This window comes from Myotis nattereri, assembly GCF_964212035.1.
Source record: "Myotis nattereri genome assembly, chromosome: 18".
In the NCBI taxonomy this organism is placed as follows: domain Eukaryota; kingdom Metazoa; phylum Chordata; class Mammalia; order Chiroptera; family Vespertilionidae; genus Myotis; species Myotis nattereri.
This window is the reverse complement of record NC_138093.1, coordinates 38,926,575-38,954,201: the sequence shown is the minus strand read 5'-3', so window position 1 is coordinate 38,954,201 and position 27,627 is coordinate 38,926,575. Positions and strand designations below refer to the sequence as shown.

General features: G+C 41.9%; 1 protein-coding gene across 2 annotated transcripts; it reads right to left on the bottom strand.

Annotated features, from left to right (window-relative positions):
• On the bottom strand, window positions 1-27,627 carry CCDC181 (coiled-coil domain containing 181). 2 transcript variants are annotated; one of them, XM_081112561.1, is made up of 6 exons: window positions 27,422-27,627; window positions 22,176-22,315; window positions 20,178-21,116; window positions 8,124-8,270; window positions 3,978-4,132; window positions 1-333 (listed from the first exon to the last, which is right to left on the bottom strand). In XM_081112561.1, the coding sequence occupies exons 2-6, from the start codon at window positions 22,290-22,292 to the stop codon at window positions 180-182; spliced, it is 1,512 nt and encodes a 503-aa protein (XP_080968687.1). In that variant the 5' UTR covers window positions 22,293-22,315; window positions 27,422-27,627; the 3' UTR covers window positions 1-179. The 2 variants fall into 2 exon arrangements, with proteins under 2 accessions (XP_080968687.1, XP_080968688.1); XM_081112562.1 differs by having other exon boundaries at window positions 27,152-27,526.

Here is a 27,627-nt window from a genome sequence, read left to right as displayed (position 1 = left end):
CAAGAGAAGAAATTTATTTTGTTCTAGTGTAAAAAAGAAAGGATCAATCACTGTCAACATCACCAAAAAGATGTACCATTTCCGTAATTCAGAGTATAACCAAAGCACAGGGCCATACAAAAATAATATCCAAAATTCTGAGGATTGTGGCTTCAAAATGAAGTATTTAATAGATACCTTCAGTTGTAATGGTCAGTAAAACGGAAGGATTTGGCTTCGGACATATATGGCTGAAACTGTTTGGAACGCTTTGCTTCCAGTCGCAACTGTCTAGTCCTTTCCTTGACAGCTTGTTGCTCCACTAGTTTTTCCACCCGCTTCCTTCGTAGCCACCTGCAGGGACAGACATGATCGGGTCTGGTGTAACCAGCATGTATGCTTCATGCTATAAGGTTACTGCTATAGCCAATTAAAAGAAACTGAATGTCTTTACACTGAAACGCTGTAGTCACAACACAAAAGTATTAACTGAAAAATTTCAGGCTTATGCCCTAGGCCAGCCGTGGGCAAACTACGGCCCGCAGGCTGGATCCGGCCCGTTTGAAATGAATAAAACTAAAAAAAAAAAAAAGACCGTACCCTTTTATGTAATGACTAGGGGCCCGGTGCACAAAATTCGTGCACTGGGGGGGGGGGGGAGAGTGTCCCTCAGCCCAGCCTGCCCCCTCTCACATACTGTGAGCCCTCAGGCGTTGACCCCCATCACCCTCCGATCGCCTGATGGGCCCTTGCCCAGGCCTGACGCTTCCGCCAGAGGTGTCAGGCTTGGACAGGGGACCCCCATCTCCCCCCGATCACTGGCTCTGGCCCCCGCCCAGGCCTGAGGCCTCTGGCCCAGGAATCATGCCTGGGCAGGGGAACCCCCATCTACCTCTGATCGCTTGCTCCACCCCCCGCCCGAGCCTGACGCCTCTGACCCAGGCTTCAGGCCTGGGCAAGGGGACCATTATATCCCCCCTATCCCTGGCTCCGCCCCCCACCCAGGCCTGATGACTCAGCCAGAGGAGTTGACCCTCATCACCCTCCAATCACCAATCACCGGATCGGCCCCTTGACCAGGCCTGAGGCCTCCGGCAGAGGTGTCAGGCCTGGGCAGGGGACCCCCAGCTCCCCGTGGTTGCAGGCTCTGCCCCTGCCCAGGCCTAACGCCTCTGGCATAGGCGTCCGGCCCAGGCAGCGGGTACCTGCAGTGGCAGCGGGGGGCGCCGCGATCGTGGGCTTCGCTTTGGGCCCAGGCAAGGGACCCCTAGCTCCTGGGACTGCCAGCTTCGACCGTGCCCAGCTCCCATCGCTGGCTCCACCCCTACTTCCTGCTATCACTGGCCAGGGCGGCAAAGGCGCCTGATTCTCCGATCATGGCTGGGGGGCAGGGCAAAGGCGGCCCCAGGGCCGCCTTTGCCCTGCCCCCCAGCTCTTAGCTCCTCCCTGGGTTTCAGATCACTGTCAGTGGCAGGGGGGTTCTTCCTGCTTTCCCTTTCGCCTCCCTGCATTGTGCCTACATATGCAAATTAGCCGCCATCTTGTTGGCAGTTAACTGCCAATCTTAGTTGGCAGTTAATTTGCATATAGCCCAGATTAGCCAATGAAAACGGTATCGCCGTACGCCAATTACCATTTTTCTCTTTTATTAGTGTAGATGTTTACTTTGAATTTATATTAGTTCACACAAACACTCCATCCATGCTTTTGTTCCGGCCCTCCGGTCCAGTTTAAGAACCCATTGTGGCCCTCGAGTCAAAAAGTTTGCCCACCCCTGCCCTAGGCCCACACAAGAAAACATAGTTATATCTGGTATTGAATGTTTGAATTAAGTTTGTCTTACAATGAAATTGCAAACATAACATTTTTTAGTAATAAACAGTTTTATAGATGATATGGGTCCTATCCTTTTTAAAAAAATACGGCTTTATACATAAATAAGTATGTGATAGATTCCAAATAACTAATTTTTTATAACTAGTTGCATGCTAAAACCTTACTTAACCAGGCTGAGAATCCCAGCATGCATCAATGTTGCATTGCTTTTCTTGGTAGAAAATTACAGAGCTCTTGATTTTCATTGCATAAACTAGTTTTTCCTTAAAGCAGAAAAATAAGCCTAAGCATAAAAAACATCAAAAAATGGAGAGTCCACATTCTAACAAATTTAAGTCTATAAATCTTGCTTAGGTAAAATAACATAAAAAATAATTGTGTACACACATATCTAGTATATAAGTATGTATGTGGTGTGTGTGTGTGTGTGTGTGTGATATTTTAAAGAAATAAATCTAAACTTTAAAATTGTATTAGAAAAAGACACTTAAAAAAAAAAAAAGAAAGAAACATCATAACCCAATGCAGTGTGGTCCTGAATTGGATACTAGTTTGAGCAAATTAAACTGTAGCCATTTGGAGGGCCAACTGGGAAAAAATGGCTACGGGCTGGAGGTAGATGAAATCATTAATGAAAATAAGCCAATTGAGAACAGTTTGTAAGTATGATCTCAATTTCTATTTTTAAATTATAAATACAGAGAAATATCTAGAATATATGCACTAAGGTCCTAACAATAGTGACTTCTGAGTGATAAGAATGCAATGTTTTACCCCTCCATTTGAAGTATGGTACCTATTTGCTTTATTTAACAATGGACAGGTTACTTTGATTTTCTAAGTTGTATAAGTCATCCCATTCGATTGAATGCCTTATCGATTGAATGACTATCCCATTAATTGTGATCTTACTGGTTATCGAAGCACATTCCTCTGTACCTGGGAAACAGGACAGCACAATTACCCTAAATTGTTTTAGTGGCCACAGGTGGTGCGCTCCAGCTGCCCCAGTGGTCCCGAGACCAGGACAGGACAATTACTCTAAATTGTCCTGACAACTCAGTGGTCGGGAGACCCGAGGGCTCTAGATAACGTGTTTCTATCAACTCAGTGATCCGGAGACCCAAAACTGTAATTTAGATAACATGCCTAAGTTTAACCCATGTTACCCAAGGGCTCTAGATAATGTATTTCTGTCAATTCAGTGACCCCAAGAACCAAAACTGTAATTAATATGCTTAATTCTGCTTCTGTAACCTGCTTTTTTTGCGAGCCAGGTGCCTCATTCCAAACCCTGAGATGTAATCAATACCTGTGTGATTTTTTGCCTATATAATCCTGGAACTGTGACTAAATGGTTACTATGAGATTTGGGAATGACCCCTCATAGTCCTGGATTGCAATAAATGTGACTCTTTAATTCGACTTCTTGAGGCGTCCTTCTGTGATTCGCGGGGTACATTACAACACATTTCCACAATGAATATTTACTGCTTCTATTATAAAGGGTTATATTTTTTTAAAAGGAAGAGAGAGAGACAAAGAAAAAAAGAGAAATATATAAAAAAACAAACAAAAACAGAAATGAAAGTAACTTCAAACAACAGGCCTCCCACAGGCTTGCTGGCAAAATTACAAGCCAGGTGTGTTTCCTCAGAACCAGCCAGGGAATGCAGGGTCTTTCCCAGATACCGAAGAGAGATCAGGATTGCCCTGAGCCACCAAAATATGTACCCAAATCTCCTCTCATTTGATGTCCTCAGTCTGACTGCCTTTCTTTACATAAAAATAGTTCTAGGTAAATGTAACAATTCAGTTTTTCTGGGGACTATGGAGGAAAAGCTGTAATCAATCTTTGGCCCATTCCTCTAAGAAATGAACAAACGGATGGATATATGAATGAATGGTGGGCTCTCAAAGGCTATCACACTGGTGCCATAAGAAACAACTTCAGTGTTGAAAACTATCTTAAAAGAATGGTATCAATATTGTGCCAGTGTGGAATTAAAGAATCTCACACATTTATTAAAGTGGATTTAAAAGTGAATAGGATGCAATGTCAAAGATCCAATATTTGGCTTATTTCTTTTTCCCCAAGCTTTATCCATACATAACTTTCTAAAACGACCGTGAGGGAGGGGTGCGCTCTGCCTGTGACTTACTGTTTAAAGGCCCGTTCACGGCCTTCTGTCCCCTGGAGAAAAAACAAGCATTCCTCCTGCTTTCGTAGTTCTTCTGTCTTTTTTTCTTTCAGCTGCTCTTCGTGCTTCTTTTTAAGCCATAATCGAAAAGCTTGTTGTGGGTCTCTGTTTTCCTGCTAGTTACGAAAACAAGCTTTGCTTAATTTGAATAAACCACAACCACACTCTGAGACCCTGCCTACAGGACCCTACAAGAATAGGTCCCACTCAAATTTTTCACAGTAATGCCAACCCATGACCTGCACTCCTCAGATCCAAATCAAACATATCACATTTGAATCAGCAACAATGACTCCCTCCCCTCCCCCGCACACCCCCCCGCACACCCCCCCCCCCCCCCCCCGTCAGAAAATTCCGCACTGAATTCACTGCCATGTGGCTTCTTTCAAAAGTCTTAGTGAGCATGGCCCTCCCATGTTTATTGCAGCATCATTTACAACAGCCACCTGGAAACAACCTAAGCTGTGATAGGTGAAGGGTTAAAAAAGATGTGACATTTATGTACAATGGTGTACTACTCAGTCATAAAAAAAGATGACATATTGCCATTTATGACAACATGGATGGATCTCAAATGTACTATGCTAAGTGCAATGAGTCAGATGGAAAGGGACAAAAAACCATGATTTCACTCATTTTTATGGGGAATATAAAACAAAAAAGAAACAAATGAACAAACGAAACAAAACAACAATGTTAGGTACAGAAAATATATAGATGGTAATAGAGGGGAAGGCAGTGGGAAGAGAGCAAAATGGGTGAAGGGATCAATTGTGTGGTGATAACTGCTGAGCACACTAATGTTATTAACCAATATTCTCTCAATAAAAAATACATGCATACATAGAAGAAAAGAGAAAACAATACAGTATAACAGCTATTTGCATATCATTTACATTCTATTAGGTATTATAAGTAACCTAGAGATGATTTAAAGTGTACGAGAGGCCCTGGCCGGTTTGGCTCAGTGGATAGAGCATCGGCCTGCGGACTCAAGGGTCCTAGGTTGGATTCCAGTCAAGGGCATGTACCTTGGTTGTGGGCACATACCCAGTAGGGAGTGTGCAGGAGGCAGCTGATCGATGTTTCTCTCTCATCAATGTTTCTAACTCTGTCCCTCTCCCTTCCTCTCTGTAAAAAATCAATAAAATATATTTTTAAAAAAATAAAAATAAAAAAATAAAGTGTACGAGAGGATTATGTAGGTTATATGCGAATACTACACCCTTTATATAAGGGCCTTGAGCATCCAGGGATTTTGGTATCGCAAAGGGACACAGGGATCAATCCCACACAGGTACTGGGGGACGACTGTCATCAGTAAATGAAGGTCTAAACATAGCGACTTGCAAACTTTGCAAAGTTGAGCTCTTTGACAAGAAAAAATAATTTTGCACAAACAAATAAAACAGTTGGAAAAAGGCAGTGTGAGTAGAGTTGAGGTCTTTGTAGCAATCTGAAGAATGTCCATGGAATACAGTCTGAAAACCAAAGATCCAACACTTACGTTATTCAGCCTTTCTTTAGATGCTAACTTTGAGGTTCAGACCCCAGAGTTGTCAGTGGGAACCCGCCATAGCTGAGCTATCCCTCCAGAACTTCAGCTGCTGCCCAGGCAGCCTCCAGGCGATTCTAACTTCCTACCAGTCTGTATGTGGTCTCCACTTTACATCCTTGGTTATCAGGGCTCTCTGCAGCTGGTCTTCATTTGATTATTCGGGATGGTTTTTCTATATTTTAGTTGTAATTCCAGTTTGGTCCTGGGAGAGTATCAGTGTAGCTTCCACTTCATCTGCCACCACCATGGAACTTCATGAGATCCCAGCTTTGATTTTTAGCTTTGAGAGCATCTAGCTGCCCAGCCCACCTCCAAAGCTGTAACTACTCTTATGGAAAGTGGCTTTAGCATTTGCAGCTGTACAATGTCTCATAAGGGTAACAGCCATGAAGCTTTGTCATAAACAGCAGCTAGTGGGAGTAGCCCATTGTGTTGAAAGAGCTTATTTGGGAGAATAAAGAGAGCAAAGGGATAGATCTGGGGCCTTGGGATGGATGCCTGGCTAGAACACTCATTTAATACTTCCCCCAAATATGAGCCCGTGATGGAGAAGACCTTCTCCTACACCTTGCATTTTCCTTTACCTGCGATACACATGGCAAAGCATGCTGGTCTCAGTTATGAAATGCATGTGACCTAGGGTCTTTTGTGTACGACGCTGAACCTGGTGAAGAGGACTCATGGACCTAAAGGATATCGCTGAACACCTAGAAATCGTAGAGTGGCTGCAGATGACAGAAAGTGTTCATCTGGAATTATAGACCAGAAGAGTCAGGAATTCAGGAACCAACAGGATTGATGGATATCTCTGTCCATTTATTCATTCAATGGATATTTACAGAGTATCTATTATATAGACTATCTACAGGCACATGAGTACTCGGTCACATCAATGAAAAAACCAGGTCAGCTCTCCCATACGTCCTAGGCCGATACTGTACAATGCAGTAGCTTCTAGTGCAGCCGTGGGCAAACTACGGCCCGCGGGCCGGATCCGGCTCGTTTGAAATGAATAAAACTAAAAAAAAAAAAGACCGTACCCTTTTATGTAATGATGTTTACTTTGAATTTATATTAGTTCACACAAACACTCCATCCATGCTTTTGTTCCGGCCCTCTGGTCCAGTTTAAGAACCCATTGTGGCCCTCGAGTCAAAAAGTTTGCCCACCTCTGTTCTAGTGGCATGTGGCTACTGACAGAGAAAATTACACACTCAGCACCTTGGTCACATTAGCTCCATTTCCAGGGCTTCACAGCCACACTGTGGCTTGATCGCCAGCACAGGTACAGGGCGTTTCCATCAGCTCAGAAAGCCACACTGGCAAGTGTTGCTCTAGACGAGCGGGTAAGAATAGATGACTGATCGACTGACTGGTATGTCAGATGCAAAGAAACGTGTGGTAAGGAGAGAAACTAATAATGGGAAGGTGAGGAGAAAGGAAGGTATTTAGAGAGAAAGTGAGGGAGCGAGTTTGGAGACATCTGGACAGAGTCTTCCAAGCACTGGTAGCACAGCAAAGGATCTGACGAGGGGCTGTGTTTTGCACGTTCAATAAAAAGCAAAGTCAAAATGAAGCTGTCGCAAAGGGGCTGGCAAGTGGAAGGAGACGAAGTCAGAATAACAGGGATCCGACAGTGTACAACCTTGTAGGCGGTGGTAGGCACTTGGGACTTTATTTGGAGATGAGGAGCCATTGGAGGTTTCTGAGCGTACGTGATGCAATCTACTCCGCATTTCAGAGGCTCACCCTGGCTGCTGTGCTAGAGACGGAATGGAGTTGGGGGCAAGGTGGAAGAAGGAGGAGCAGTTATCAGGTTTTTGCAGCGGGTCAGGCAACATGCAGTGGTGGTTTAGATGAAGATGGTGGGACTCGGGAGGTAAGTTGAAGATAGAACAGACAAAATTTTCTCCTAGACTGAATGTAGGGTTTTATATTGTGCTTTACTAGATTATGTTTTAATATTTCCAGGATTTGTTTTTATATTTTTATAAATACAACCATATAAAACCAAACATTTCTGCATTACAAAACAAAACAAAAAATGAAAAACCAAAGGAAAAAAGTAATGCAGATTTCTCAAAGAAGGTTTCCTAACAGAAAAGTTGACAAAGAATTTTTCTATGAAAAGAATATTCAAACAGCTCAGAGGTGATCAGTCTTGCTGAAAACAACACTGCAATGAAACAACATTTCCTACCTATCATGTTGGTAAAAATAAAAACCCTTGAAAGCACACTTCTTAATGCAGGTGCAGGGGTATTTGTGTGTGCACCCCATCTTTGCCCTATTTGAATATAAAAGTTACACTGTCTAAAAAAATTGGTAGCTTTCCCTATTTGGTGCTATGACAGTTTAAACGAAATAGGAGTCACTGGATTTTTGCAAGGCTTCTTAGGATGCGCCTGATGCATCTTTTGCGAGGGTGGTTCCTGGACCAGTCTCTCTACTTCTCGAAGACGTTCTTAGTCTGACCTTCCGATGCCCTTCCGTAAACAAACCCCGCCTCCATCTCGGTATGAAGTTAATTTCATAGAAGTTTTACTTACTCTGCTGCTCATGTCTTCAATTTCCTTTGCTCGCTGAATTCTCCTCATTTCTACAACCTGCTCTCTTTTCTTTTGCAACCACGCTTTAAATACTATGTCATTCTCCTTTTTCTTTTCTTTCTCTTCTTCTATTTTCCGTAGTTCTTCCTGGTGGAAAGAACATCAAAAGGCATTAATAAAAGATTTAAAAATCGTAGGTGAGTCCTTAGAGTAGAGAGAGAGATTTTGAGATCTGAAGTTAGAATTCCCTGCCTCTAAAACTTTCCATCGAAAAGCTAGGTGTTCTTTAAAAAATAAAAATAAAATAATAATAATAATAATAATAATAATAATAATAATGCCTCTAATTTGCTTAGGAAGAGAATAAAGATTTTTTAAGATAAATCAAACGGTAGAGACAGGCTACAATTATATGGGTGTATAATACATACTGTCCAGGAATTCCTTGAATCTCTCCTCCACTTCCTACTTTAATTTTGGTCTTAAATGCAGCTAAGCCACAGAAGCACTGCATGAGGTCCGTAAAAGCAGAAAGATGTCCTAAATGCTTTTCTACTATTGTTACATTTGTTCCTTGTAGTAAATGGCATTGTGGTTGCAAAGGAAAGGCGGCAGGCACTTAGAGATGTCCTTTGAAGGGTGTAAGTGAGCCACCACGTGCTGTCTAGGACCTGCTCTGAAAAGTCCTTAGCCCACGAAGGAGATGAAGCAAATACGCCAAAATCTCAGCGATTTCTGAATCCGGATGAGAACAGAGTGTTAGTTGCACCTTTAGACATGTTTGGAATTTTTATTAGTATGTTTAAACATATTTTCAGCTAGCATACATTCATAAATTAACACTTTGCTATCAGGAAAAATGTTTAGATAATTAGTTAAATGCAAGAACAAAATGAATTTTTAAACCTGAATTATCCAGCTAATCTTCTAAAAGGGAGTGACTTAGACCTGAAGGGAGGTACTTCATGGACCCAGTCACAGACAGCGATGAAGCAGCGCGTGGGGCCGCGCCTCGCGGTGGTGGGAACAGCAGCGCGCTCGACTGAGGCACTCACCCTGCCGCGTGCGCACTGTTCTCGCCTCTAACCTGAGCCGCCTTCAGGGCTCTCCAGTCGCTCCCCGCACTGAAGTCCTCACTGAAAGGAACTGAGCGACACAATCCCTGCTTACATTTTCTCAAAGAACGGAATTCAGAATCCTTTCCTTACGCTTTGACAACAGAGAAAGTCCTTCTAATTCCTTTGGATGGAACACAATACAGGAAGGAAAGGCAAAATTCTACCCCCTTAACAGCATAAAATACCTTTTAACATGCTTGTCTACTATTTTCTAAACCCTAATGGAGCTTACATTATATATAGTTCTTTTTTACAAAAAAAAAAAAAAGACGTTGGATGCCTTGCATGGACACGGACAGTATGGTAGGACAATTATCACTCCAGAAGGAACCTTTATTTTTTATTTTTTTCAATTAAATCTTTATTGTTCAGATTATTACATTAGTTACTCTTTTTTCCCACCATAACTCCCCTCCACCCAGTTCCCACACCACCCTCCGCCCTCACTCCCCACCCACTGCCATCCATAGGTGCACGATTATTGTCCAATCTCTTCCCTCACCCGCACACCCCTTTCCCCCCCAAGAATAGTCAGTCCATTCCCTTTCTATGTCCCTGATTCTATTACAATCACCAGTTCATACTGTTCATCAGATTATTTATTCACTTGATTTTTAGATTCACTTGTTGATAGATGTGTATTTGTTGTTCATAATTAGTATCTTTACTTCTTCTTCTTCTTCTTCTTCTTCTTCTTCTTCTTCTTCTTCTTCTTCTTCTTCTTCTTCTTCTTCTTCTTCTTCTTCTTCTTCTTCTTTTTATTAGTTAAGGTATTACAAATGTGTCCTCATCTCCCCCTTTAACCCCCAACCTCCCCCCACACACACAAACTCATGCTCCCATCCCCCCGTTGTCCATGTCCATTGGTTTGGCTTATGTACATGTATACAAGTCCTTCCGTTGATCTCTTCCCCTTACCCCCGCCCTCCCCTACTTTCCTTCTGGGGATTGATAGCCTGATCGCTGTTTCTCAGTCTTTGGGTCTGTCCTTTTTCATCAGTCTATGTTGTTGTTTGTTGATTTGTTGATGATGGCCATTCTGACAGGTGTGAGATGATAACGCATTGTCGTTTTGATTTGCATCTCTCGTATAATTAGTGACTTTGAGCAGGTTTTCATATGTCTTTCTGCCTTCTGTATGTCCTCTTTCAAAAAGTGTCTATCTAGGTCCGTTGCCCATTTTTTTATTGGATTGTTTATCTTCCTTTTGTTAAGTTTCATGAGATCCCTGTATATGTTGGAAATTAAACCCTTATCGGTGGTATCATTGGTAAATATGTTCTCCCATGTAGTGGGTCTTCTTGTTGTTTTTTTGATGGTTTCCTTTGCTGTGCAAAAGCTTTTTATTTTGATGTAGTCCCATTTGTTTATTTTCTCTTTAGTTTCCATTGCCCTAGGAGCATTATCAGAGAAGAAATTTCTTCGGCATATGTTTGCGATTTCGCTGCCTGTGGATTCCTCTAGTATTTTTATGGTTTCCCGTCTTACGTTTAAGTCTTTTATCCATTTTGAGTTTATTTTTGTATATGGTGTGAGTTGGTGATCTAGTTTCATCCTTTTGCATGTATCTGTCCAATTTTCCCAACACCATTTATTGAAAAGACTGTCTTGACTCCATTGTATGCTCTTGCCTCCTTTGTCGAATATTAATTGGGCATAGTGGTTTGGGTCGATTTCTGGGGTCTCTATTCTATTCCATTGATCTATATGTCTGTTCTTGTGCCAGTACCAAGCTGTTTTAAGAACAGTGGCTTTGTAATAAAGTTTTATATCTGGTATTGAGATCCCACCTACTTTGTGTTTTCTCAGGATTGCTGCAGCTATTCGGGGTCTTTTTTTATTCCAGATGAATTTTTGGAACGTTCGTTCTAGATTTGTGAAATATGCCGTTGGTAATTTAATGGGGATTGCATTGAATCTATAAATTGCTTTGGGTAGTATGGACATTTTGATGATGTTGATTCTACCAATCCATGAACACGGTATATTCTTCCATCTGTTTATGTCTTCCTCTATCTCTTTTTTCAGTGTCCTGTAGTTTTCAGCATATAAGTCTTTTACCTCCTTAGTTAAGTTTATTCCTAGGTATTTTAATTTTTTTGGTGCAATGGTAAATGGGATTGCTTCTGTAGTTTCACTTTCTGTAAGTTCACTATTGGTGTAAAGAAATGCCATGGATTTCTTAGCATTAATTTTGTATCCTGCTACATTGCCGAATTCATTTATTAAGTCTAATAATTTTTTGATGGAGTCTTTAGGGTTCTGTATGTACAGTATCATGTCATCTGCAAATAAGGACAGTTTTACTTCTTCTTTTCCAATCTGGATGCCTTTTATTTCTTCTTCGTGTCTGATCGCAATGGCTAGTACTTCCAGTACTATGTTGAACAGGAGTGGTGAGAGGGGGCATCCCTGTCTTGTTCCTGTTTTTAGGGGGAATGGTTTTAGTTTTTGCCCATTGATTATGATGTTGGCTGTGGGTTTGTCATATATGGCTTTTATTATGTTGAGGTATGATCCCTCAATTCCTATCTTGCTGAGAGTTTTTATCAAGAAAGGGTTTTTGGATTTTGTCAAATGCTTTTTCCGCATCAGTTGATATGACTATGTGGTTTTTTTCTCTCAATTTGTTTATGTGATGTATCACGTTTATTGATTTGCGGATATTGTACCATCCTTGCATCCCTGGGATAAATCCTACTTGGTTATGGTGTATGATCTTTTTGATGTACTGCTGGATCTGATTTACTAGGATTTTGTTGAGGATTTTAGCATCTATGTTCATGAGGGATATTGGCCTATAATTCTCTTTCATTGTATTGTCTTTATCTGGTTTTGGGATTAGGGTGATGTTGGCTTCATAGAATGAGCTGGGAAGTGTTCCTTCCTCTTGGATCTTTCGACATAGTCTGAGGAGGATAGGTTTTAGGTCTTCCTTGAATGTTTGGTAAAACTCCCCTGTGAAGCCATCTGGCCCCGGGCTTTTGTTTGCTGGAAGTTTTTTGATTACTGCTTCGATTTCCTCCATAGTTATTGGCCTATTGAGATTTTTAGATTCTTCCTGGTTAAGTTTTGGAAGGTTGTATTTATCTAGGAATATGTCCATTTCCTCCAGGTTGTCTAGTGTGTTGGAGTAGAGTTGTTCATAGTATTTTCTAACAATCCTTTGTATTTCTATGGGGTCTGTTGTTATTTCTCCTCTTTCATTTCTGATTTTGTTTATTTGGGTCCTCTCTGTTTCTTGGTGAGCCTGGCTAGAGGTGTATCAATCTTGTTTATCCTTTCAAAGAACCAGCTCTTGGTTTTGTTGATCTTTTGTATTGTTTTTTTGGTCTCTATGTCGTTTATCTCCGCTCTGATCTTTGTTATTTCCTTCCTTCTGCTTACAGTGGGCTTTTTTTGTTGCTCTCTTTCTAATTCTTCGAGTTGTAGAGTTAGGTCATTTATTCTCATTGTTTCTTGTTTCTTGCAGTAGGCTTGTAGAGCTATGAACTTCCCTCTCAAGACTGCTTTTGCTGTGTCCCATAGGTTTTGGATTGTTGTGTTTTCATTGTCATTCGTTGCCATGATGTTTTTTATTTCTTCTTTGATCTCACTGGTGACCCAGTCGTTGTTTAATAGCATGCTATTTAGTCTCCATGTGTTTGATTTTTTTGGATTGTTTTTGTTGTAGTTGATTTCCAGTTTTATGCCTTTGTGGTCTGAGAAGATACTTGATATGATTTCAATTTTCTTGAATTTGAAGAGACTTTGTCTGTGACCCAATATATGGTCTATCTTTGAAGATGACAAATGTGCACCTGAGGAGAATGTATATTCTGTGGCTTTGGGGTGAAATGTTCTGAAGATGTCAATTAATTCCATCTGATCTAGTGAGTCATTTAGGATTGATGTTTCTTTGCTGAGTTTCTGTTTAGAGGATTTGTCCAGTGGCGATAATGGGGTGTTAAGGTCCCCTACTATGATTGTATTGCTGTCAATCTCTCCCTTGATCTTCTCCAGAAGATTTCTTACGTATTTGGGTGCTCCTATATTGGGTGCATATATATTTACCAGAGTTATTTCTTCTTGTTGGACTGCTCCCTTTAGTATTATGAAGTGGCCTTCTTGATCTCTTTTTATGTCCTTCACTTTGAGATCTAATTTGTCAGATATAAGTATTGCTACCCCAGCTTTTTTTTCACTTCCATTGGCCTGAAAAAACCTTTTTCCATCCCTTCACCATCAGTCTGTGTGCGTCTTTTTTTCTGAGGTGGGTTTCCTGTAGACAGCAGATATATGGGTCATGTTTTCTTATCCATTCATTTACCCTATGCCTTTTGACTGGGGAATTTAATCCATTCACATTTAAAGTTATTATTGATAGAAACTTGTTAGTCGCCATTTTTGTTCTTTACCGCTGCGTTCCTTCTTTGTTTCCTGTTTTTTCTATTTACAGCAGACCCTTTAGCATTTCTTGCATTGCTGGTTTGGTTGTAATAAACTCCCGTAGACCATTTTTGTCTGTGAAGCTTCTGATTTGACCCTCAATTTTGATTGATAGCCTCGCTGGGTATAGTATTCTTGGATTCAGACCCTTCCTTTGCATGACTTTGTATATTTCATTCCATTCCCTTCTTGCCTGATGTGTTTCTGTTGAGAAATCGGTCGCTAGTCTGATGGGGGATCCTTTGTAGGTAACTTTCTGTCTCTCTCTGGCTGCTTTTAAGATTCTTGCTTTGTCGTTGGTGTTTGCCAATTTAATTATTATGTGCCTTGGTGTCGGTCTTTTCGGGTTCATTTTGTTTGGGACTCTGTGAGCTTCTTGGATTTGTGTGGGTTTTTTCCTCCCTATATCAGGGAAATTTTCTGTTACTATTTTTTCAAACAGGTTTTCTATTCCTTGCTCAGTTTCCTCTCCTTCTGGCACCCCTATTATTCGGATGTTGTTTCGTTTAGCATTGTCCCAGAGTTCTCTTAGGCTCTCTTCCTGCTTTTTAATTTTTTTTTCTAGAAGCTGTTCTGTTTGGGTATTTTTTTCTACCTTGTCTTCTAGCTCGCTGATACGGTCCTCTGCTTCTTCTAGTCTACTGTTGATGCTTTCTATTGAGTTCTTTATGGCAGTGATGTCGTTTTTCATTTCTTCTTGGTTTCTCTTCATTTCCTCTTGGTTCTTCTTCATTTCCTCTTGGTTCCTACACATATTGTTGAATTGGTCTTCCATTCTTTTCATCCACCTTATGACCATTACTCTGAATTCTTTCTCTGACAGGTTGCTTGCCTCCATTGCCTCTATTTCATTTACTTCCTTTTCTGATGATGCCTGTTTTTCTTTCATATTTGGGTTGGTTCTTTGTTTCACCATGATTTCTCTTCTCAAGGTGTTTGGTTATGTAGATCTCTCTCTGTTGCGCTGATTCAAAGGCACAAAATACAACACAACAAGGCACAACGTACAAGGCACCGAACTAAATGCATTCATGATATTAATAACTCCAAATAAAGGTGACCCCCCCGAGCGAAGAGAATTAGGGGATAAAGAAGAAAAAAGAGAAAAATATTAGAGAGAAAAATAAAAAACAAAAAGGAGTGCCGAAATGAGATTGGGAAAAGGGAGAGAAAAAAAAAACACACAAAAAGACCAAAAAAAAAACAACAACAAAAAAAACAACAACAACAAAAACAAAAAAAAATTAAGAGAATGAAATAGAGGTGGGGAAGAGGCTATTTGTATGGGGAGAGCGAGGGATTGGAAATTAGATATATAAGTAGGGTGAAATTTAGACAGTGGGTAGAAAGAAGGAATAGGTAAAATCCAAAGCAGGAATAGGGTAAGAGAAACAGGACAACAAAAGGGGAAAAGTGAGGAAGAGAGTTTTGGCTTAAGGGTAAATGTGAGATAGAGAGAAATGATGCTAAAGGAACGATGAAAATAGAGTGTAGAACACTAATCCCAAAATAAAATAAAGAAAAATAAAAAAAAAAATAATAAAAAATAAAATGACCCTTGAAAAAATGGTAAAAGGATAGCAATAATACTGGTTAAAAAATGTAGTAATTAAAAAGGTAAAATCAGGTGATGAAAAAAATAAAAAATAAATAAAATAGGTTCTTAATGAAATGGTGAAAAAAGAATTAAAAATATATATATATATAAATATTCGGAAGTGAAGGTGCTTCAGATCTTCCACTCTTCTTTTTGGCACGCCTCAGTCCTGCCAGGCAATCAGGGGAGTGTTGAACTTCCCTGCGATACACTGTCCCTCCGTGCAGTAAACCACAGACCTGATTTTAAGGCAGGTTGTATTTTTTTACCAGACTGCCTTTATTTGTGATCGCAAAAGAGACAGTTCGTGGCTCTGCCTCTGGGTGGCAGTGTGTCTGGATTTACCTCCGAGGCTCTAAGTCCTCTCTATCAGTAGGGTTTTGTCCTCTATGGTATTTGGAACTGATTCGGGAAAGACCACTGCCCAGAGCTGGTTCCTTGCCACTGTCCGCTGTTTCCCAGGCTCCCCAAAAAGAACTTTCCCCTACAGGCTCTGCGAATGACCCCAACTGGGGAATCCCATGCGCTGGGTTTAATAATCAAATGCACGGATCTAAGGGGAACTGTAACAAGAGCCTGATAGTTGTGCGAATTCGCAAGCCTCCACCTTCCAGGTCTGCGCACAGTTTCCGCGCTACTCGCCCCTGGCACCAAGCAGCCAGCAGATTGGCAAAGTCCAAGGCTGCTCCTTTACATCCAGTCCAGCTATGGGCTCATTTTTCGCGTTCCCTTCTGCCAGCAGCCCTGTGGGGCCCCTTCCCCACTCGCCGGTCACGCTGGTCCCAACGGCTGCGGACTCTGTGGGGCGCAGATTCCGCCCCGCGCGCGCGAGCTCGGTCCTCCCTCCAACCCGAACTGCAAACCGCACCTTTAGGGGATGTCCAACCTTTCCGTGAGAAGAAGCAGTGCTCGTCTGAGTTCACGCAGTCACGCTGCTTGAGATCCCTTGTTTCCAGGTTAGTAGCTGGTCTCTGGATGCCGGCAACAACCACCCAAGATGGCGCAGTCTCCACTGCTTAGCTGGCGCACCAGGAGAGGCTTCAGCCGCAGTCTCCAACCGTCCTTTTTTTTTCCCTGGGGGGTTCTCAGTCTTTCCTAGCTGCAGACAATCTCTCAGCTGAAAATCCTCTACCTATTCGGGCTGAATGTTACCCGTTTCAGCTGCTCACCCTTATCTGCTCCAGGACAAGGCACAGGACACGTCCGCTTATACCTCCGCCATTTTCCGACTCCCTTCTTCTTCTTCTTAAAGGATACCTTTCAGCATTTCATATAATACTGGTTTGGTGGTGATGAACTCCTTTAGCTTTTTCTTATCTGTGAAGCTCTTTATCTGGCGTTCACTTCTGAATGATAGCTTTGCTGGATAAAGTAGTCTCGGTTGTAGGTTCTTGGTATTCATCACTTTGAATATTTCTTGCCACTCCCTTCTGGCCTGCATAGTTTCTGTTGAGAAATCAGCCAACAGTCATATGGGTACTCCCTTGTAGGTAACTGATTTTCTTTCTCTTGCTGCTTTTAGGATTCTCTCTTTGTCTTTTGCTCTTGGCATTTTAATTATGATGTGTCTTGGTGTGGTCCTCTTTGGATTCCTTTTGTTTGGGGTTCTCTGCGCTTCCTGGACTTGGAAATCTATTTCTTTGACCAGGTAGGGGAAGTTTTCTGTCATTATTTCTTCAAATAGGTTTTCAATATCTTGCTCTCTCTCATCTTCTGGCACCCCTATAATTCTGATGTTGGTATGCTTGAAGCTGTCCCAGAGGCTCCTTACACTATTTTCGTATTTTCAGATTCTTTTTTCATTTTGCTTTTCTGGTTGGGTGTTTTTTGCTTCTTCGTATTTCAAATCTTTGACTTGATTCTTGTGACCCTCTGGTCTGCTGTTGGGAGTCTGTATAATATTCTTTATTTCAGTCAGTGTATGCTTAATTTCTAGTTGGTTCTTTATCACAACATCGAGGGTCTCATTAGATTTCTTGAGGATCTCACTACATTTATCGGCGGTCTCACCAGTCTTTTCGAGGGCCTTATTAAATTTATCGGCGGCTTCTAGACAGTTCTTTAAAGACCTTAAAAGTGTGGTTTTGAACTCTATATCCAACAGTTTGCTTTCCTCCAATTCTGTTGTTTGTGTCCTGTTTCTTTGTCTCGGCATTTTTTATGCTTCGCTGTGTCGATAGAGTGCCTTTCTGTGCTAAGTGTCCCAATTACCTGAGGTAGACACTCTCGGTGCACCCCTTTGTGGGCTTTGTGAACAGTCTTGTTGTAGTTAAGCCTTGATTGTTGTAGTTATCACTGGGAGGGATTGACCTCCAGGCCAATTGGCTGTGAGAATCAGCTGTGTCTGCAGTGGGAGAACTTCTGTGCTGGAGACACCCCTCTGGGGCTAGACTTGCTTCGATGGGGCTTTGGTGCTCACTGAGTCTGCCCCCTGAGTGTGTCTTCTATGGTTCCACGGAGCTGCAAACTGGATGGTCCCACTCTGACCTCTGGGCTTCCTGGCTCCTGGATCTCTAGGGAGGTGCTAATCTAGTCTTTGCCTGAGGCTATCCAGCAAAAGTCTCCCTGCAGGGCTTGGGCGGGGCGGGTCCCACAGGATCAACACAGCGGGGTTAGCAATTATGGCTGCTCTCAGTCTTGCCCTCTTGCCCTCAGAGGCTCTGCTTCTCAGTGTCCCAGTAATCGCTGCAAGCCCCTCAGAGAGAAAGCTGCCCTAAGGTTCTGAGCGATGCCAGACAGTCCCGCTTCTCCCGTTTGAGTCTGGGTCCCTAGAGACTCGCCTGGAACTGGAGCTCAGAGCCTGAGACTCCCTCCCGATTGAAAACGACAACTGTGCCCTCAGCCGCCAGCCCGCTCCACATGCACTCCACACGCACTCCACACCTTAGTATTTACTTCTGAACTGTGCCTCCTCTGAGTCTCAGTATGTTTTTCTCTTTCCTCCTAGTTGTAGAACTTCTACTCAGCCAGCCTTCCTGTGGTTCTGGATGATGTCCGTTCCGTCTTTTAGTTGTATTTTTGAAGTGGTTGTTCGAGGCAGCAAACTCCGGTGTTTACCTATGCTGCCATCTTGGTTTCTCTCTCCAGAAGGAACCTTTAGACACTTACACAGACAACATCAGCCAGAGCCCAGCTAACAGAGCTGCCAGGGAGAACGGGGAAATGGCTCCCTTAGCAGAGAGCCAGAATACAGCCCAGCAATATTTTGTTGGGCATAAAAAATAAAGCCTGTGAAAGAAGCTAAGTAATATTTTTAAAGCCTTAGAACGTAAAGCCCATACCTTCAGCAAGTACGAGGGAAGGGAAACAGCTATGTGGATCTTTGACACGAGGAAACAACAGTGTGTGTGACACCCAGAGAAGAGGGTCAAATGCAAACAGAACAATCTACCAGCCACACCTGTCACAGTTACCTTTAGTTCACTGGTGAGAGATACTGAAATGGTGTAAAACCTCCTCCATGACTTTTACAGAAATACGCCCACACATATGCATGGATGTGTGCGTCCAGTTACTCTCAACAGATACATTTTTTTAATTGTCATAAAGTTAACAGAGTCTTTAAGTCAGTGGTTCTCAACCTTCTGGCCCTTTAAATACAGTTCCTTATGTTGTGACCCAATTATAAAATTATTTTCGTTGCTACTTCATAACTGTCATGTTGCTACTGTTATGAATCGTAATGTAAATATCTGATATGCAGGATGGTCTTAGGCGAGCCCTGTGAAAGGGTCGTTCGACCGCCAAAGGGTCGTGACCCACAGGTTGAGAACCACTGCTTTAAGTATTGTTATGTATCTGATCCAGGTAAGCAGAGCCTGGCTGTTAGCGTTTAGATACCAGTGGCCGAGCCAGAAAACACTGAGTCTGCAGCCTTTCAGACTCCGCCTGAGTGGGCTATGGGCTCCATGTTCTTGCTAACTTTGTTTTTCACTTTTTCTGAGAATGTGAGTTCCTGGTAAATGCAGAGATTCCCCTGGTAGTTTCCTGCCTAAATGGAAAATATACTATTTCTCAATGAATGCCAAGAAAGCTGGGATTTTTTTACTCCAACTTTGCTACAAATAAGTTGAATGACTTTGGTAAAGTAACTTAAACTTTCTACACTATAGTTTTCTGATCTGCAACATGATCTTTAAGCTTTCCTCTAACTGTAACATCCTATTAGCCCATGATTCTGCTGAGGTTTGGTATTTACAGTTAGACATTTTGTGTGGTTCAGCTTAATACCATTAGTTATCCAGTAAAACAGAGAATTTGGGGCATTCAAGTCATTTCAAGAAAATGTACCAGTTTTGGCACCTGGAGTGTTCAATTATAAAATACTTTTATTTTAGGAGCAAAAAAAATACCCCAAAATAATAATTTTGGATTCCATAAAGGAGTTCTGGAGATATTTCACTAAGGTTATTAGTTCTATTCTTAATTTGAAACTAAAATCCCTGAACTCAAGAGATTATAGGCATACACGATACATGAAACACACACACGCCACAGAATTATAATCCAATTCTACCTGTTGCCTCCTAAACCCCAGCACAGCTTGCCTGCACATTCCCACCTGACATTTGATTCTCACCTGTCTCACATCCAGGTTCCTTTCAGCAGTCACCTGACTTCTCTGAGCCTCACCTTTACAATGACAGGATTTGATGAAGTCCCCACTGAGCTCAACCCCCGCTCCAACCCAGGTGTTCTTACACCAAAGACCAAGGTAGTCATGGTGTTCATCCCATCCATACACATCCTGAACATTCAACCCTTCATCTTCCGACAGAAAGACAAAGCAACCAGGCAAATACGCCCAACACTTGGAAGAAATACTTTGGTGAAGGACCGTTTCCATTGCTGCTGCACCTGTGAAATATGAAAACAGACTCTCCTCTCCACCCGGTGCCCATGCGCTCTCACCTCCCTCTTCAGCTTCTCTCTCCTTTGTTCCAGCCGCTTCTGCAGTTCCTTCTGTCGCGGAGAAAGACAATACGTGGAGGTCACTGGACATACATTGGCAGACTGTATCCTGTGATTAGACTTCCCGTTCCCCTTACTGGGCTCTGAGTTGGCAGCGGAGCTGGGCCGCGCCTTGGGGTTGGGCGGCGGCTGAGGGGGGAAAGCCGCAGGCTCCTCTGTGGATGAGCCCTGGATCTTTGCTGCAGGCTCTTCCTTCTTGACACCACTGACAGCTGAGCTGGAGGACCTGGCTGATGACTGCTGAGCGTCATTTTCTGAACTATTGACATTGCTAATGGGGGGCAAGAACCCCTGACTCTCAATGTCTTGCAGATTCATAAGTTCAAACTTCCCATCTCTCTCGACCAGTACCTTCCTGTCCTTGTTCTCCTCACAGCTCCCGCCAGGGAGCGACAGGAGCACACCGTCCTGTCCAAGTTCATTGGAAATATGTAACTGCGACAGCTTCCCAGACACATTACTCTCATTTTCAAAACGTTTGTAGTCGTCAGTGTCTTCCAGCGGAGGAACTTCGAGATCCACTAATTTGTCCTTGAACTTCAGTTTCCGCTCCCTCTTGTCATTCACTGGTTCTTGATTCTGTAGAATCTTGTTGGCTTGTATAATTTTCTCCATAATGTACCTCCTCACTTCCTCATCCTCGTCCTCCTCCACATCTTTCTGGCTTTCCAGTCTGGATTCCTGGAGGGAGTTTTCACTGTCTGAATCTGACATGGGTTCCAGAGACTGACTGCTCGGTACGGAAATGAAGTCATTTTTTCTTGGTGAAGCCTCGTCCCTCCAGGATGTGTCAGGATCAGGAAGCTGTCCCGGGTGTTCGGCTTCTGTTTCATTCTCTCTTAACTCTTTGCTAATGCTCTCTTCATTCCCACAAGCCATCTAAAAAATATATATATATATATGAGGTTCTCTTTTCAGCAAAAATGGAGACACTTTGTCTATTTATATGTAAAAAAAAACAGAAACAGATTTTCAGATTCATGTAATTTGTTTCAGAAATGGAAAAATACATGTGCTTCCTGCTCGCTCTTTGCTCATAATACTCTCACTCACATTTGTGAGCACCCCAGGGGAAATGCATGGACAACACCAGCCAGGAAATTTTAACTCTAAATCTGTATTTGATGGTATTGAGTGCTATACTGATATTTAAAGTATTTTATGCCAATGCATGAAAAGATAACTATAAATATTATTTTAATATTCCACCCTCTATAAAATTTTCCTCCCTTTAGATTTTCAGAAGTATATTTTTTAATGTTTTTTTAAATAATATTTGTATTCTTCAAAAAAAAAGTATCTTTCTCCTCAAGACCATTAAAAGTTACTGTCATTGATCAAGTCCTAATTATTTTGAGGTTCTTAGAATCCCTTGAGATTATTATTGCCATTTTCTGCAGAACCCAAATCCCAGATCAATTTTTACCTCTAGATTTTCTAGAGAGAAAAAGTAATAGACCCTCTATATTTTTTTTAATTCCCTGAAGAACTCATTCACTTGTCTTTTCTTTGTTGCTCAGAGCTTATTTACTCTTAAAATTTCAAATATTAGCCAAAAGACTATGTTTTTTGAGGATTTGCTTTATTTGTCACTCACATTAAACCTCCATTTTACCCGTTTATATAAACTAGAAATGAATTGTACTCATTTTTTTGCTTTTCATGCAATTAATTATATTATTTATATTATATAAATTACAATTTTAGAATTATAATTTTAGCTTTATTAAGTGCTAACTTAATCCCTGTTCTCTCACTAATTACCCGTGCCTTAAGATACAACATTTAAACTCTCCGTGCCTCAATTTTCTCATCTATAAGATGGGATGATGACATTTGTTCTATGTACATTAAAGAAGTTTTGTGAGGTTTAGATGAGATAATATGAAACTCTTCAAGAATTACAAAACACTGTTGCTGTTGGCAATTTATTTATACCTCTATTATGTTGACATCACTTTGTTCTTTTTCATCAATTAACCACTCCAGGTCCTTTTCAAAGTCATCTTCATATTCTCCAGTTTCTTTGGAATCAGTATCTTTATTTTCATCCATTTTCTGTGTGTTAGGGAATAATGCTGTGAGACGAAAAGAGATAAGGTCTATGCTATGTGCACTTCAGGTGTATGTGAGTCTAAAGACCAATATTGAAGATAAGCTCATTAACACAGACGCACAAAACATGGGGTGCTCAGAGTAAGCATGTGCCTGTAGACTTACAATGGCCAGACATTTTCCAAGCGTACTACTCCTAACCACTTCCCCCCAATTCCTGAAACCGGAATTTGCAAGGAGAGTAAGAGGCAGATCAGAAGGCTATCGGCGCTCAGAGAGGGATGTTCCACATTCCCCGGAGAGCATTAAAACGCCTGGGCGTCAGAGCGCTCACAGCACATGACTCAGCTTCTTAGCCTCACTCATCTGCATTTTCTTATGTTCAAATGAACACAAGTACATCAATCCCCACCCTCAGTTTCCCCACCTTCTTAAAGAAGGATCTAGTCACTGATAGGCGTAACTATAATTTGTGACCTGAGAGCTTTTTAACTAAGTAATAACTAATTCTCATTTATGGTAAATGCTGGTTTCCACAGAAGTCAGGCTGTTGTCTACTCTAAATAAAACATTTCTTTTTGTTAAAAAAACAAACTCTGATGCCTAATACTAGAAGACAGTGACAATAAATGGAGATGTCAGATGAAAGTTAATAAATGTTTGTGAAATGAAATTCATTTTTAAAAGAGCTAAGCTAAAGTTATCTTCAAATTGAGGTCGGTGCATAGCCATGTTAATTTTTTGTGCACAACTTTTCAAACAAAAGCAGCATGTAAATCTCTACCTATGTGTCTGTATATGTGTGCGAGCATACCACATATATGCACAATTTTGCACACACCTATAATCTATCTATATATATATATATGCAAAGTGTCCCCTCGGGAGTTTGACCAGGACCCCGGGAGTTCAATCACTCGCTATGATGTGTGCTGACCACCAGGGGGCAGTGTGGAACAAAGGAAGGCCCTGGCCAGCAGCTGGCTGGCAGCCGCTAGGGACCCTACCTGTGCACGAATTTTGTGCACTGGGCCTCTAGTATTCCTATAAAGATTATACAAGACCTCTGGCCTACTCAGTCTGGTACAGAAGGCAAATATAAACAAAACACAAATTAAAAATGTAGGGAAAAATAAAAATGTAAATAAATATAATAAACGTGTATATGAAGGACTGTGGAAGGGATAAAAGAAGCAATTAACTCAGTCTAAATTGCAAATACCATGGAAAGCTGAGCAGGGTTTGATTACTGAGTCTGAGAGTCCATCAGTTATTCCACGCAAACAGAACAGCACGAGAAAGAACAAACACACATGGACAAGCCTGGAACTGAACATAAACATGCACTAAAGAAAGATCTGGAAGGAATATGGGTCAGTTTGATGTTATATAATCTTTCACAAAGAGAAGGGTTGAGGGAAAATTATTTATGTAGATTTAATTGTCACAAAATAGCCAAAGGTAGAACTATATAGCGATAATCTACACACTTCCCACTATTGACTTAAACAAAAGAGCCATGCTCTCTAAATGTATGCAGAATATTAGACCCAGTTTCAAAAAAAACTGTAGAAATCTTATGTTAAGGCTCCAAGCACCTGGGAGCCTGTTCCCATACCTGCTTCTCTGGCCCCTCCACCAAGAATAAGTTGCCTAAAACCCATTTTGGAAGTAGAATGAATGGATGTCAAGAATGCGAGAGACCTCAGCACATTGGTAAAGATGTAACATGAGAGCTATTGTGGCTGAATATATAAATTACCAAATTGGAACTTTGCTTTAGCCATTAGCTTCACTTTGTTCTCCCCAAACATTTGAAGAGACCACCTTGTCCTGGTACCAATTTTACTAAAGTGAAATTTAAGTTGTTTACCTTCCCCTGTTCACCGACAAATGATAGTGGAAGCGTGTGGGGGCCATCTTTCCACTGGCTGCACCAGACATGTGGCAGGGCTTTTCAGCACTACACGTGAAAAACACTGCAATACGCCTGGTGAACACTGGGTTCAAAATGAGTTTAAAAATGGAGATACCCAAAACGTAAAAGAGCTCCAAGGTTGAGACTGTGGGTGAGAAACAACACAGAAATCCCTGTACTGATTCCTGTGCTACTGCCATTTAAAGAACAGAAGACAAGCTGGGACTCATTCATGGGGCTAGCAGGCCAGGAGAGGGGATCAAAGAGAGGAGAAGGGAAGAAGGTAGGTTGTGAGGTAAAGTGTCTTAGCAGCAGACTCTGGGGAGCGCTTGAATGACAGGCTAAGGAAGCGCAGGCCCTGGGTGCACCTGTTAAGCCCTACTGAAAAGGCTGCCATGTGAAGGGGAGTGGACTTGTATCCCGTCGAGTAGAACAATTAGTACGAGGGCTGGAAATGTGGGGCAGACTTAGGTACGTGGAAGAGAGACGTTCCATTTCAAAGCTTGTCCTGAAGTGAGGTGAGATGCCTAGAAGATGACTCGAGCATGAATGTTTTCCAGGAGATCGAAGCTTTAGAAAAGTTGAGCTAGATGACTCTTAAGGTTGCTTTTAACCTTTTCTATAAGATGCAAATGAACAAATAACTGCCAACTCCTGAAAAGCAAGAGAATTTTAAAAGCAAATGCATAGCACCACGATAAAGGGTATCTAACAATCGAAACAGAGACAGACCACTGATAGCAGGACGCCAGCTATCAGTGGCAGGGGGGAGATGGGAGGCAGAGAGAGGGGAGAGGGGAGAGGGATTGAGCAAAACAGAATATAAAAGAGGGAAACTGTCATGGAAAAAGAAGAAGTGCAGAATAGTAGTTACAAATTAGTCATGGGGATGTAAAGCACAGCATAGGAAAAGTAGTCAATAATATAGTAATGACTATGTGTGGTGCAAGTTGGGTACTGCAAATATCAGAGGGGGCACTGTGTAAAGTATATGGTTGTCTAACCAGTATGCTGCACATCTGAAACTAACACAAAATAATACTGAATGTAAGTATGTATATATATATATATATATATATATATATATATATACTATAAAAAATAAAATAAATACTTGGTATCTAAATAACTAAGTTCAAGATTTAAAAACACTGTGGAGTCTGTCTCATTTAAATGTCATCTTTCTTTGTCTAGTTCTTCATATTGGTTTCCTTTCCTTCTCAAGACAAAGTTAGTCTTGGGTAACTGAAATGTCAATTATTCAACTGGATAATTATAACTATTTCTAATGTATTAGTTGGACTATAATTACTTCTAGATATTTATTTCTTTTAAACTAAGATTACAAAATGGACGTTCTTAAAGGACTCAGAGTTAAGCTGTAATAATTTGTAAGTCAGAGGTTGAGAGCAATAATACTTTGAGGTGACCTAGAGAAACCAAGTCAGTATTGCAGAGTGAGTTTACTCAGCACTGCCTACCTGCAAGGCAGACTAAGTCACATCAACTGTTATGCGTACTTACCTAGCAAGTGAAATAAGGTTGCCATGAGTCATGCAGAATAAACTGAAACGCATTGTGATTCAAAACACATACATAGTTCCATTTTTCACAGTCACAAATGCCTTAGGACCATCAGCCCTCTTTTCAGAGCAGGGATCTTGAAATGTACTATGTTAAGATGTTTAAGTTACATAACTGATTTTTAGAATAAGATTTGTATGGAACTCTCCCATGCTTTCCCTTAACTTTATAATAAACAGAGTGGAACTTGTAAATAAATGGTTGTCTAAAGACTTTCATTAATATGCTTTATTACTTACAAAGAATCTCACCCATGTGAAAACTCAAATTTAAAGCCAAACCATAGCATAAAAATAATAAATAAAAATAAACTGATGACAAATTAAACATATTAGGTGTTATTACGTCATACTAATATACCATACTTTAAAAAGCCACAGTTGAAGTGACTCTGAGAAGTAACTGATGGGTTGCATCGAATCAAAAGTGCCATTCTTTCCCTATAACTTTAAAAAATTCATGGCTCGTTCCCAAGTAAACAAAGAACATGAATCATACACTCTTGTTACCTAGCCCCCTGAGTCTCTCTCAAGTGCGTCACCGGATATTCAATCCCCTTCAGTCCCTTTAATCTTCATTCCCAGGGTACTGGCCATATGATACACAGCCAGCATGCTCCAACAAAAATACTCCTCACACCCACGGAATCGCCCAACACATTCCCTGTAAGTTTCACACATTTAAATTTCCATGTTTGTCCTCCTTAGAAATCCATGTAACTGGCTTGGACGAGAACTACCTTCTTAACAGGAACTGTAGTAAGAGAGAGGAATTAATTCCTTCTCCCTGGTGTCTGCTAACTCCCAGAGGGAAGTGACTGCCCATCTTTTTAGTGTTGAGCCTGAGTCCAGGGGTAAACACAGTGTTGATAACTTTCAGGATTCACAACTTACAAATACAGTTTCATCATTCTAAGTCATAGACTCCACTCTTATCTCGTCTCCTTTTAAACACAAGGGTGTTTAAATTCTAAGAACATGGAAAGAATGTCAAAGAGAACGCCTTTTAACATAAAATAAGAACTTAAGCAATGTCGACCCCGTGGTCACATCCCGAGACCACTGGCCCCTTCTTCCTGCTGCCTCCTGCGGAGGCGGTTCCCAGGACTGAAGAAGGTGAAGCGATTAACACAGAACATACGAGCTTAACCCATGGGCGCAGGCAACGGGGATGGTGGCCACAGGGAGGGGGTCGGGGTTTGAGTGGAGGGAAGAAAGGGGGGATGAACAGGGACATCTGTAAATAGTGTCAACAATAAAAAATAAAGAAAAAAAAACTTATAATCTGTCACGCCAAGCATGACGATACATAACAGTTAACAAACACCAGGGGATCGTTTTCGTTGTATCCCAGGTACCGGGGACTCAGCGACGGCCTGGCCTCTTCCTGAAGGAGCTGATGTCCGGGAGTGAGTTTTCCGTCCCAGGGAGGAGCCGTGGGGAGGGAAAGGCTACGCAACAATGACAGACCCGCCAACAGCCAGGCGTTGCCAGGCTCGGCGGACGCGGGACTCGGGAGGATGCGGAGCCCACGGGAGGGCTCTGCCCCCTGGTCTCCCGCCCCCTTTCTTCCCACCCGTCCCGGCAGCTCCCCCGGTTCACTCGCTCCCCCATAAACAAGTCCGCACCGTCCTTCCCTCGGTCCCTTACAGCCTCTCCTGCCTGCGAGGTGCAGCGGCTGAGGTCACAGAGATGGCCCGGGGTGCTCTCCTCTCCTCCTCTCTCTCAGCTCTGACCAGGAGGCGAGGGAGACCCCGGCACCTGCTACCTACGCAGCCGGGACCCGGCTGCTATGGCAACGGCGCGTCTCAGCGTCCTCCATCCGGGCCTCTCT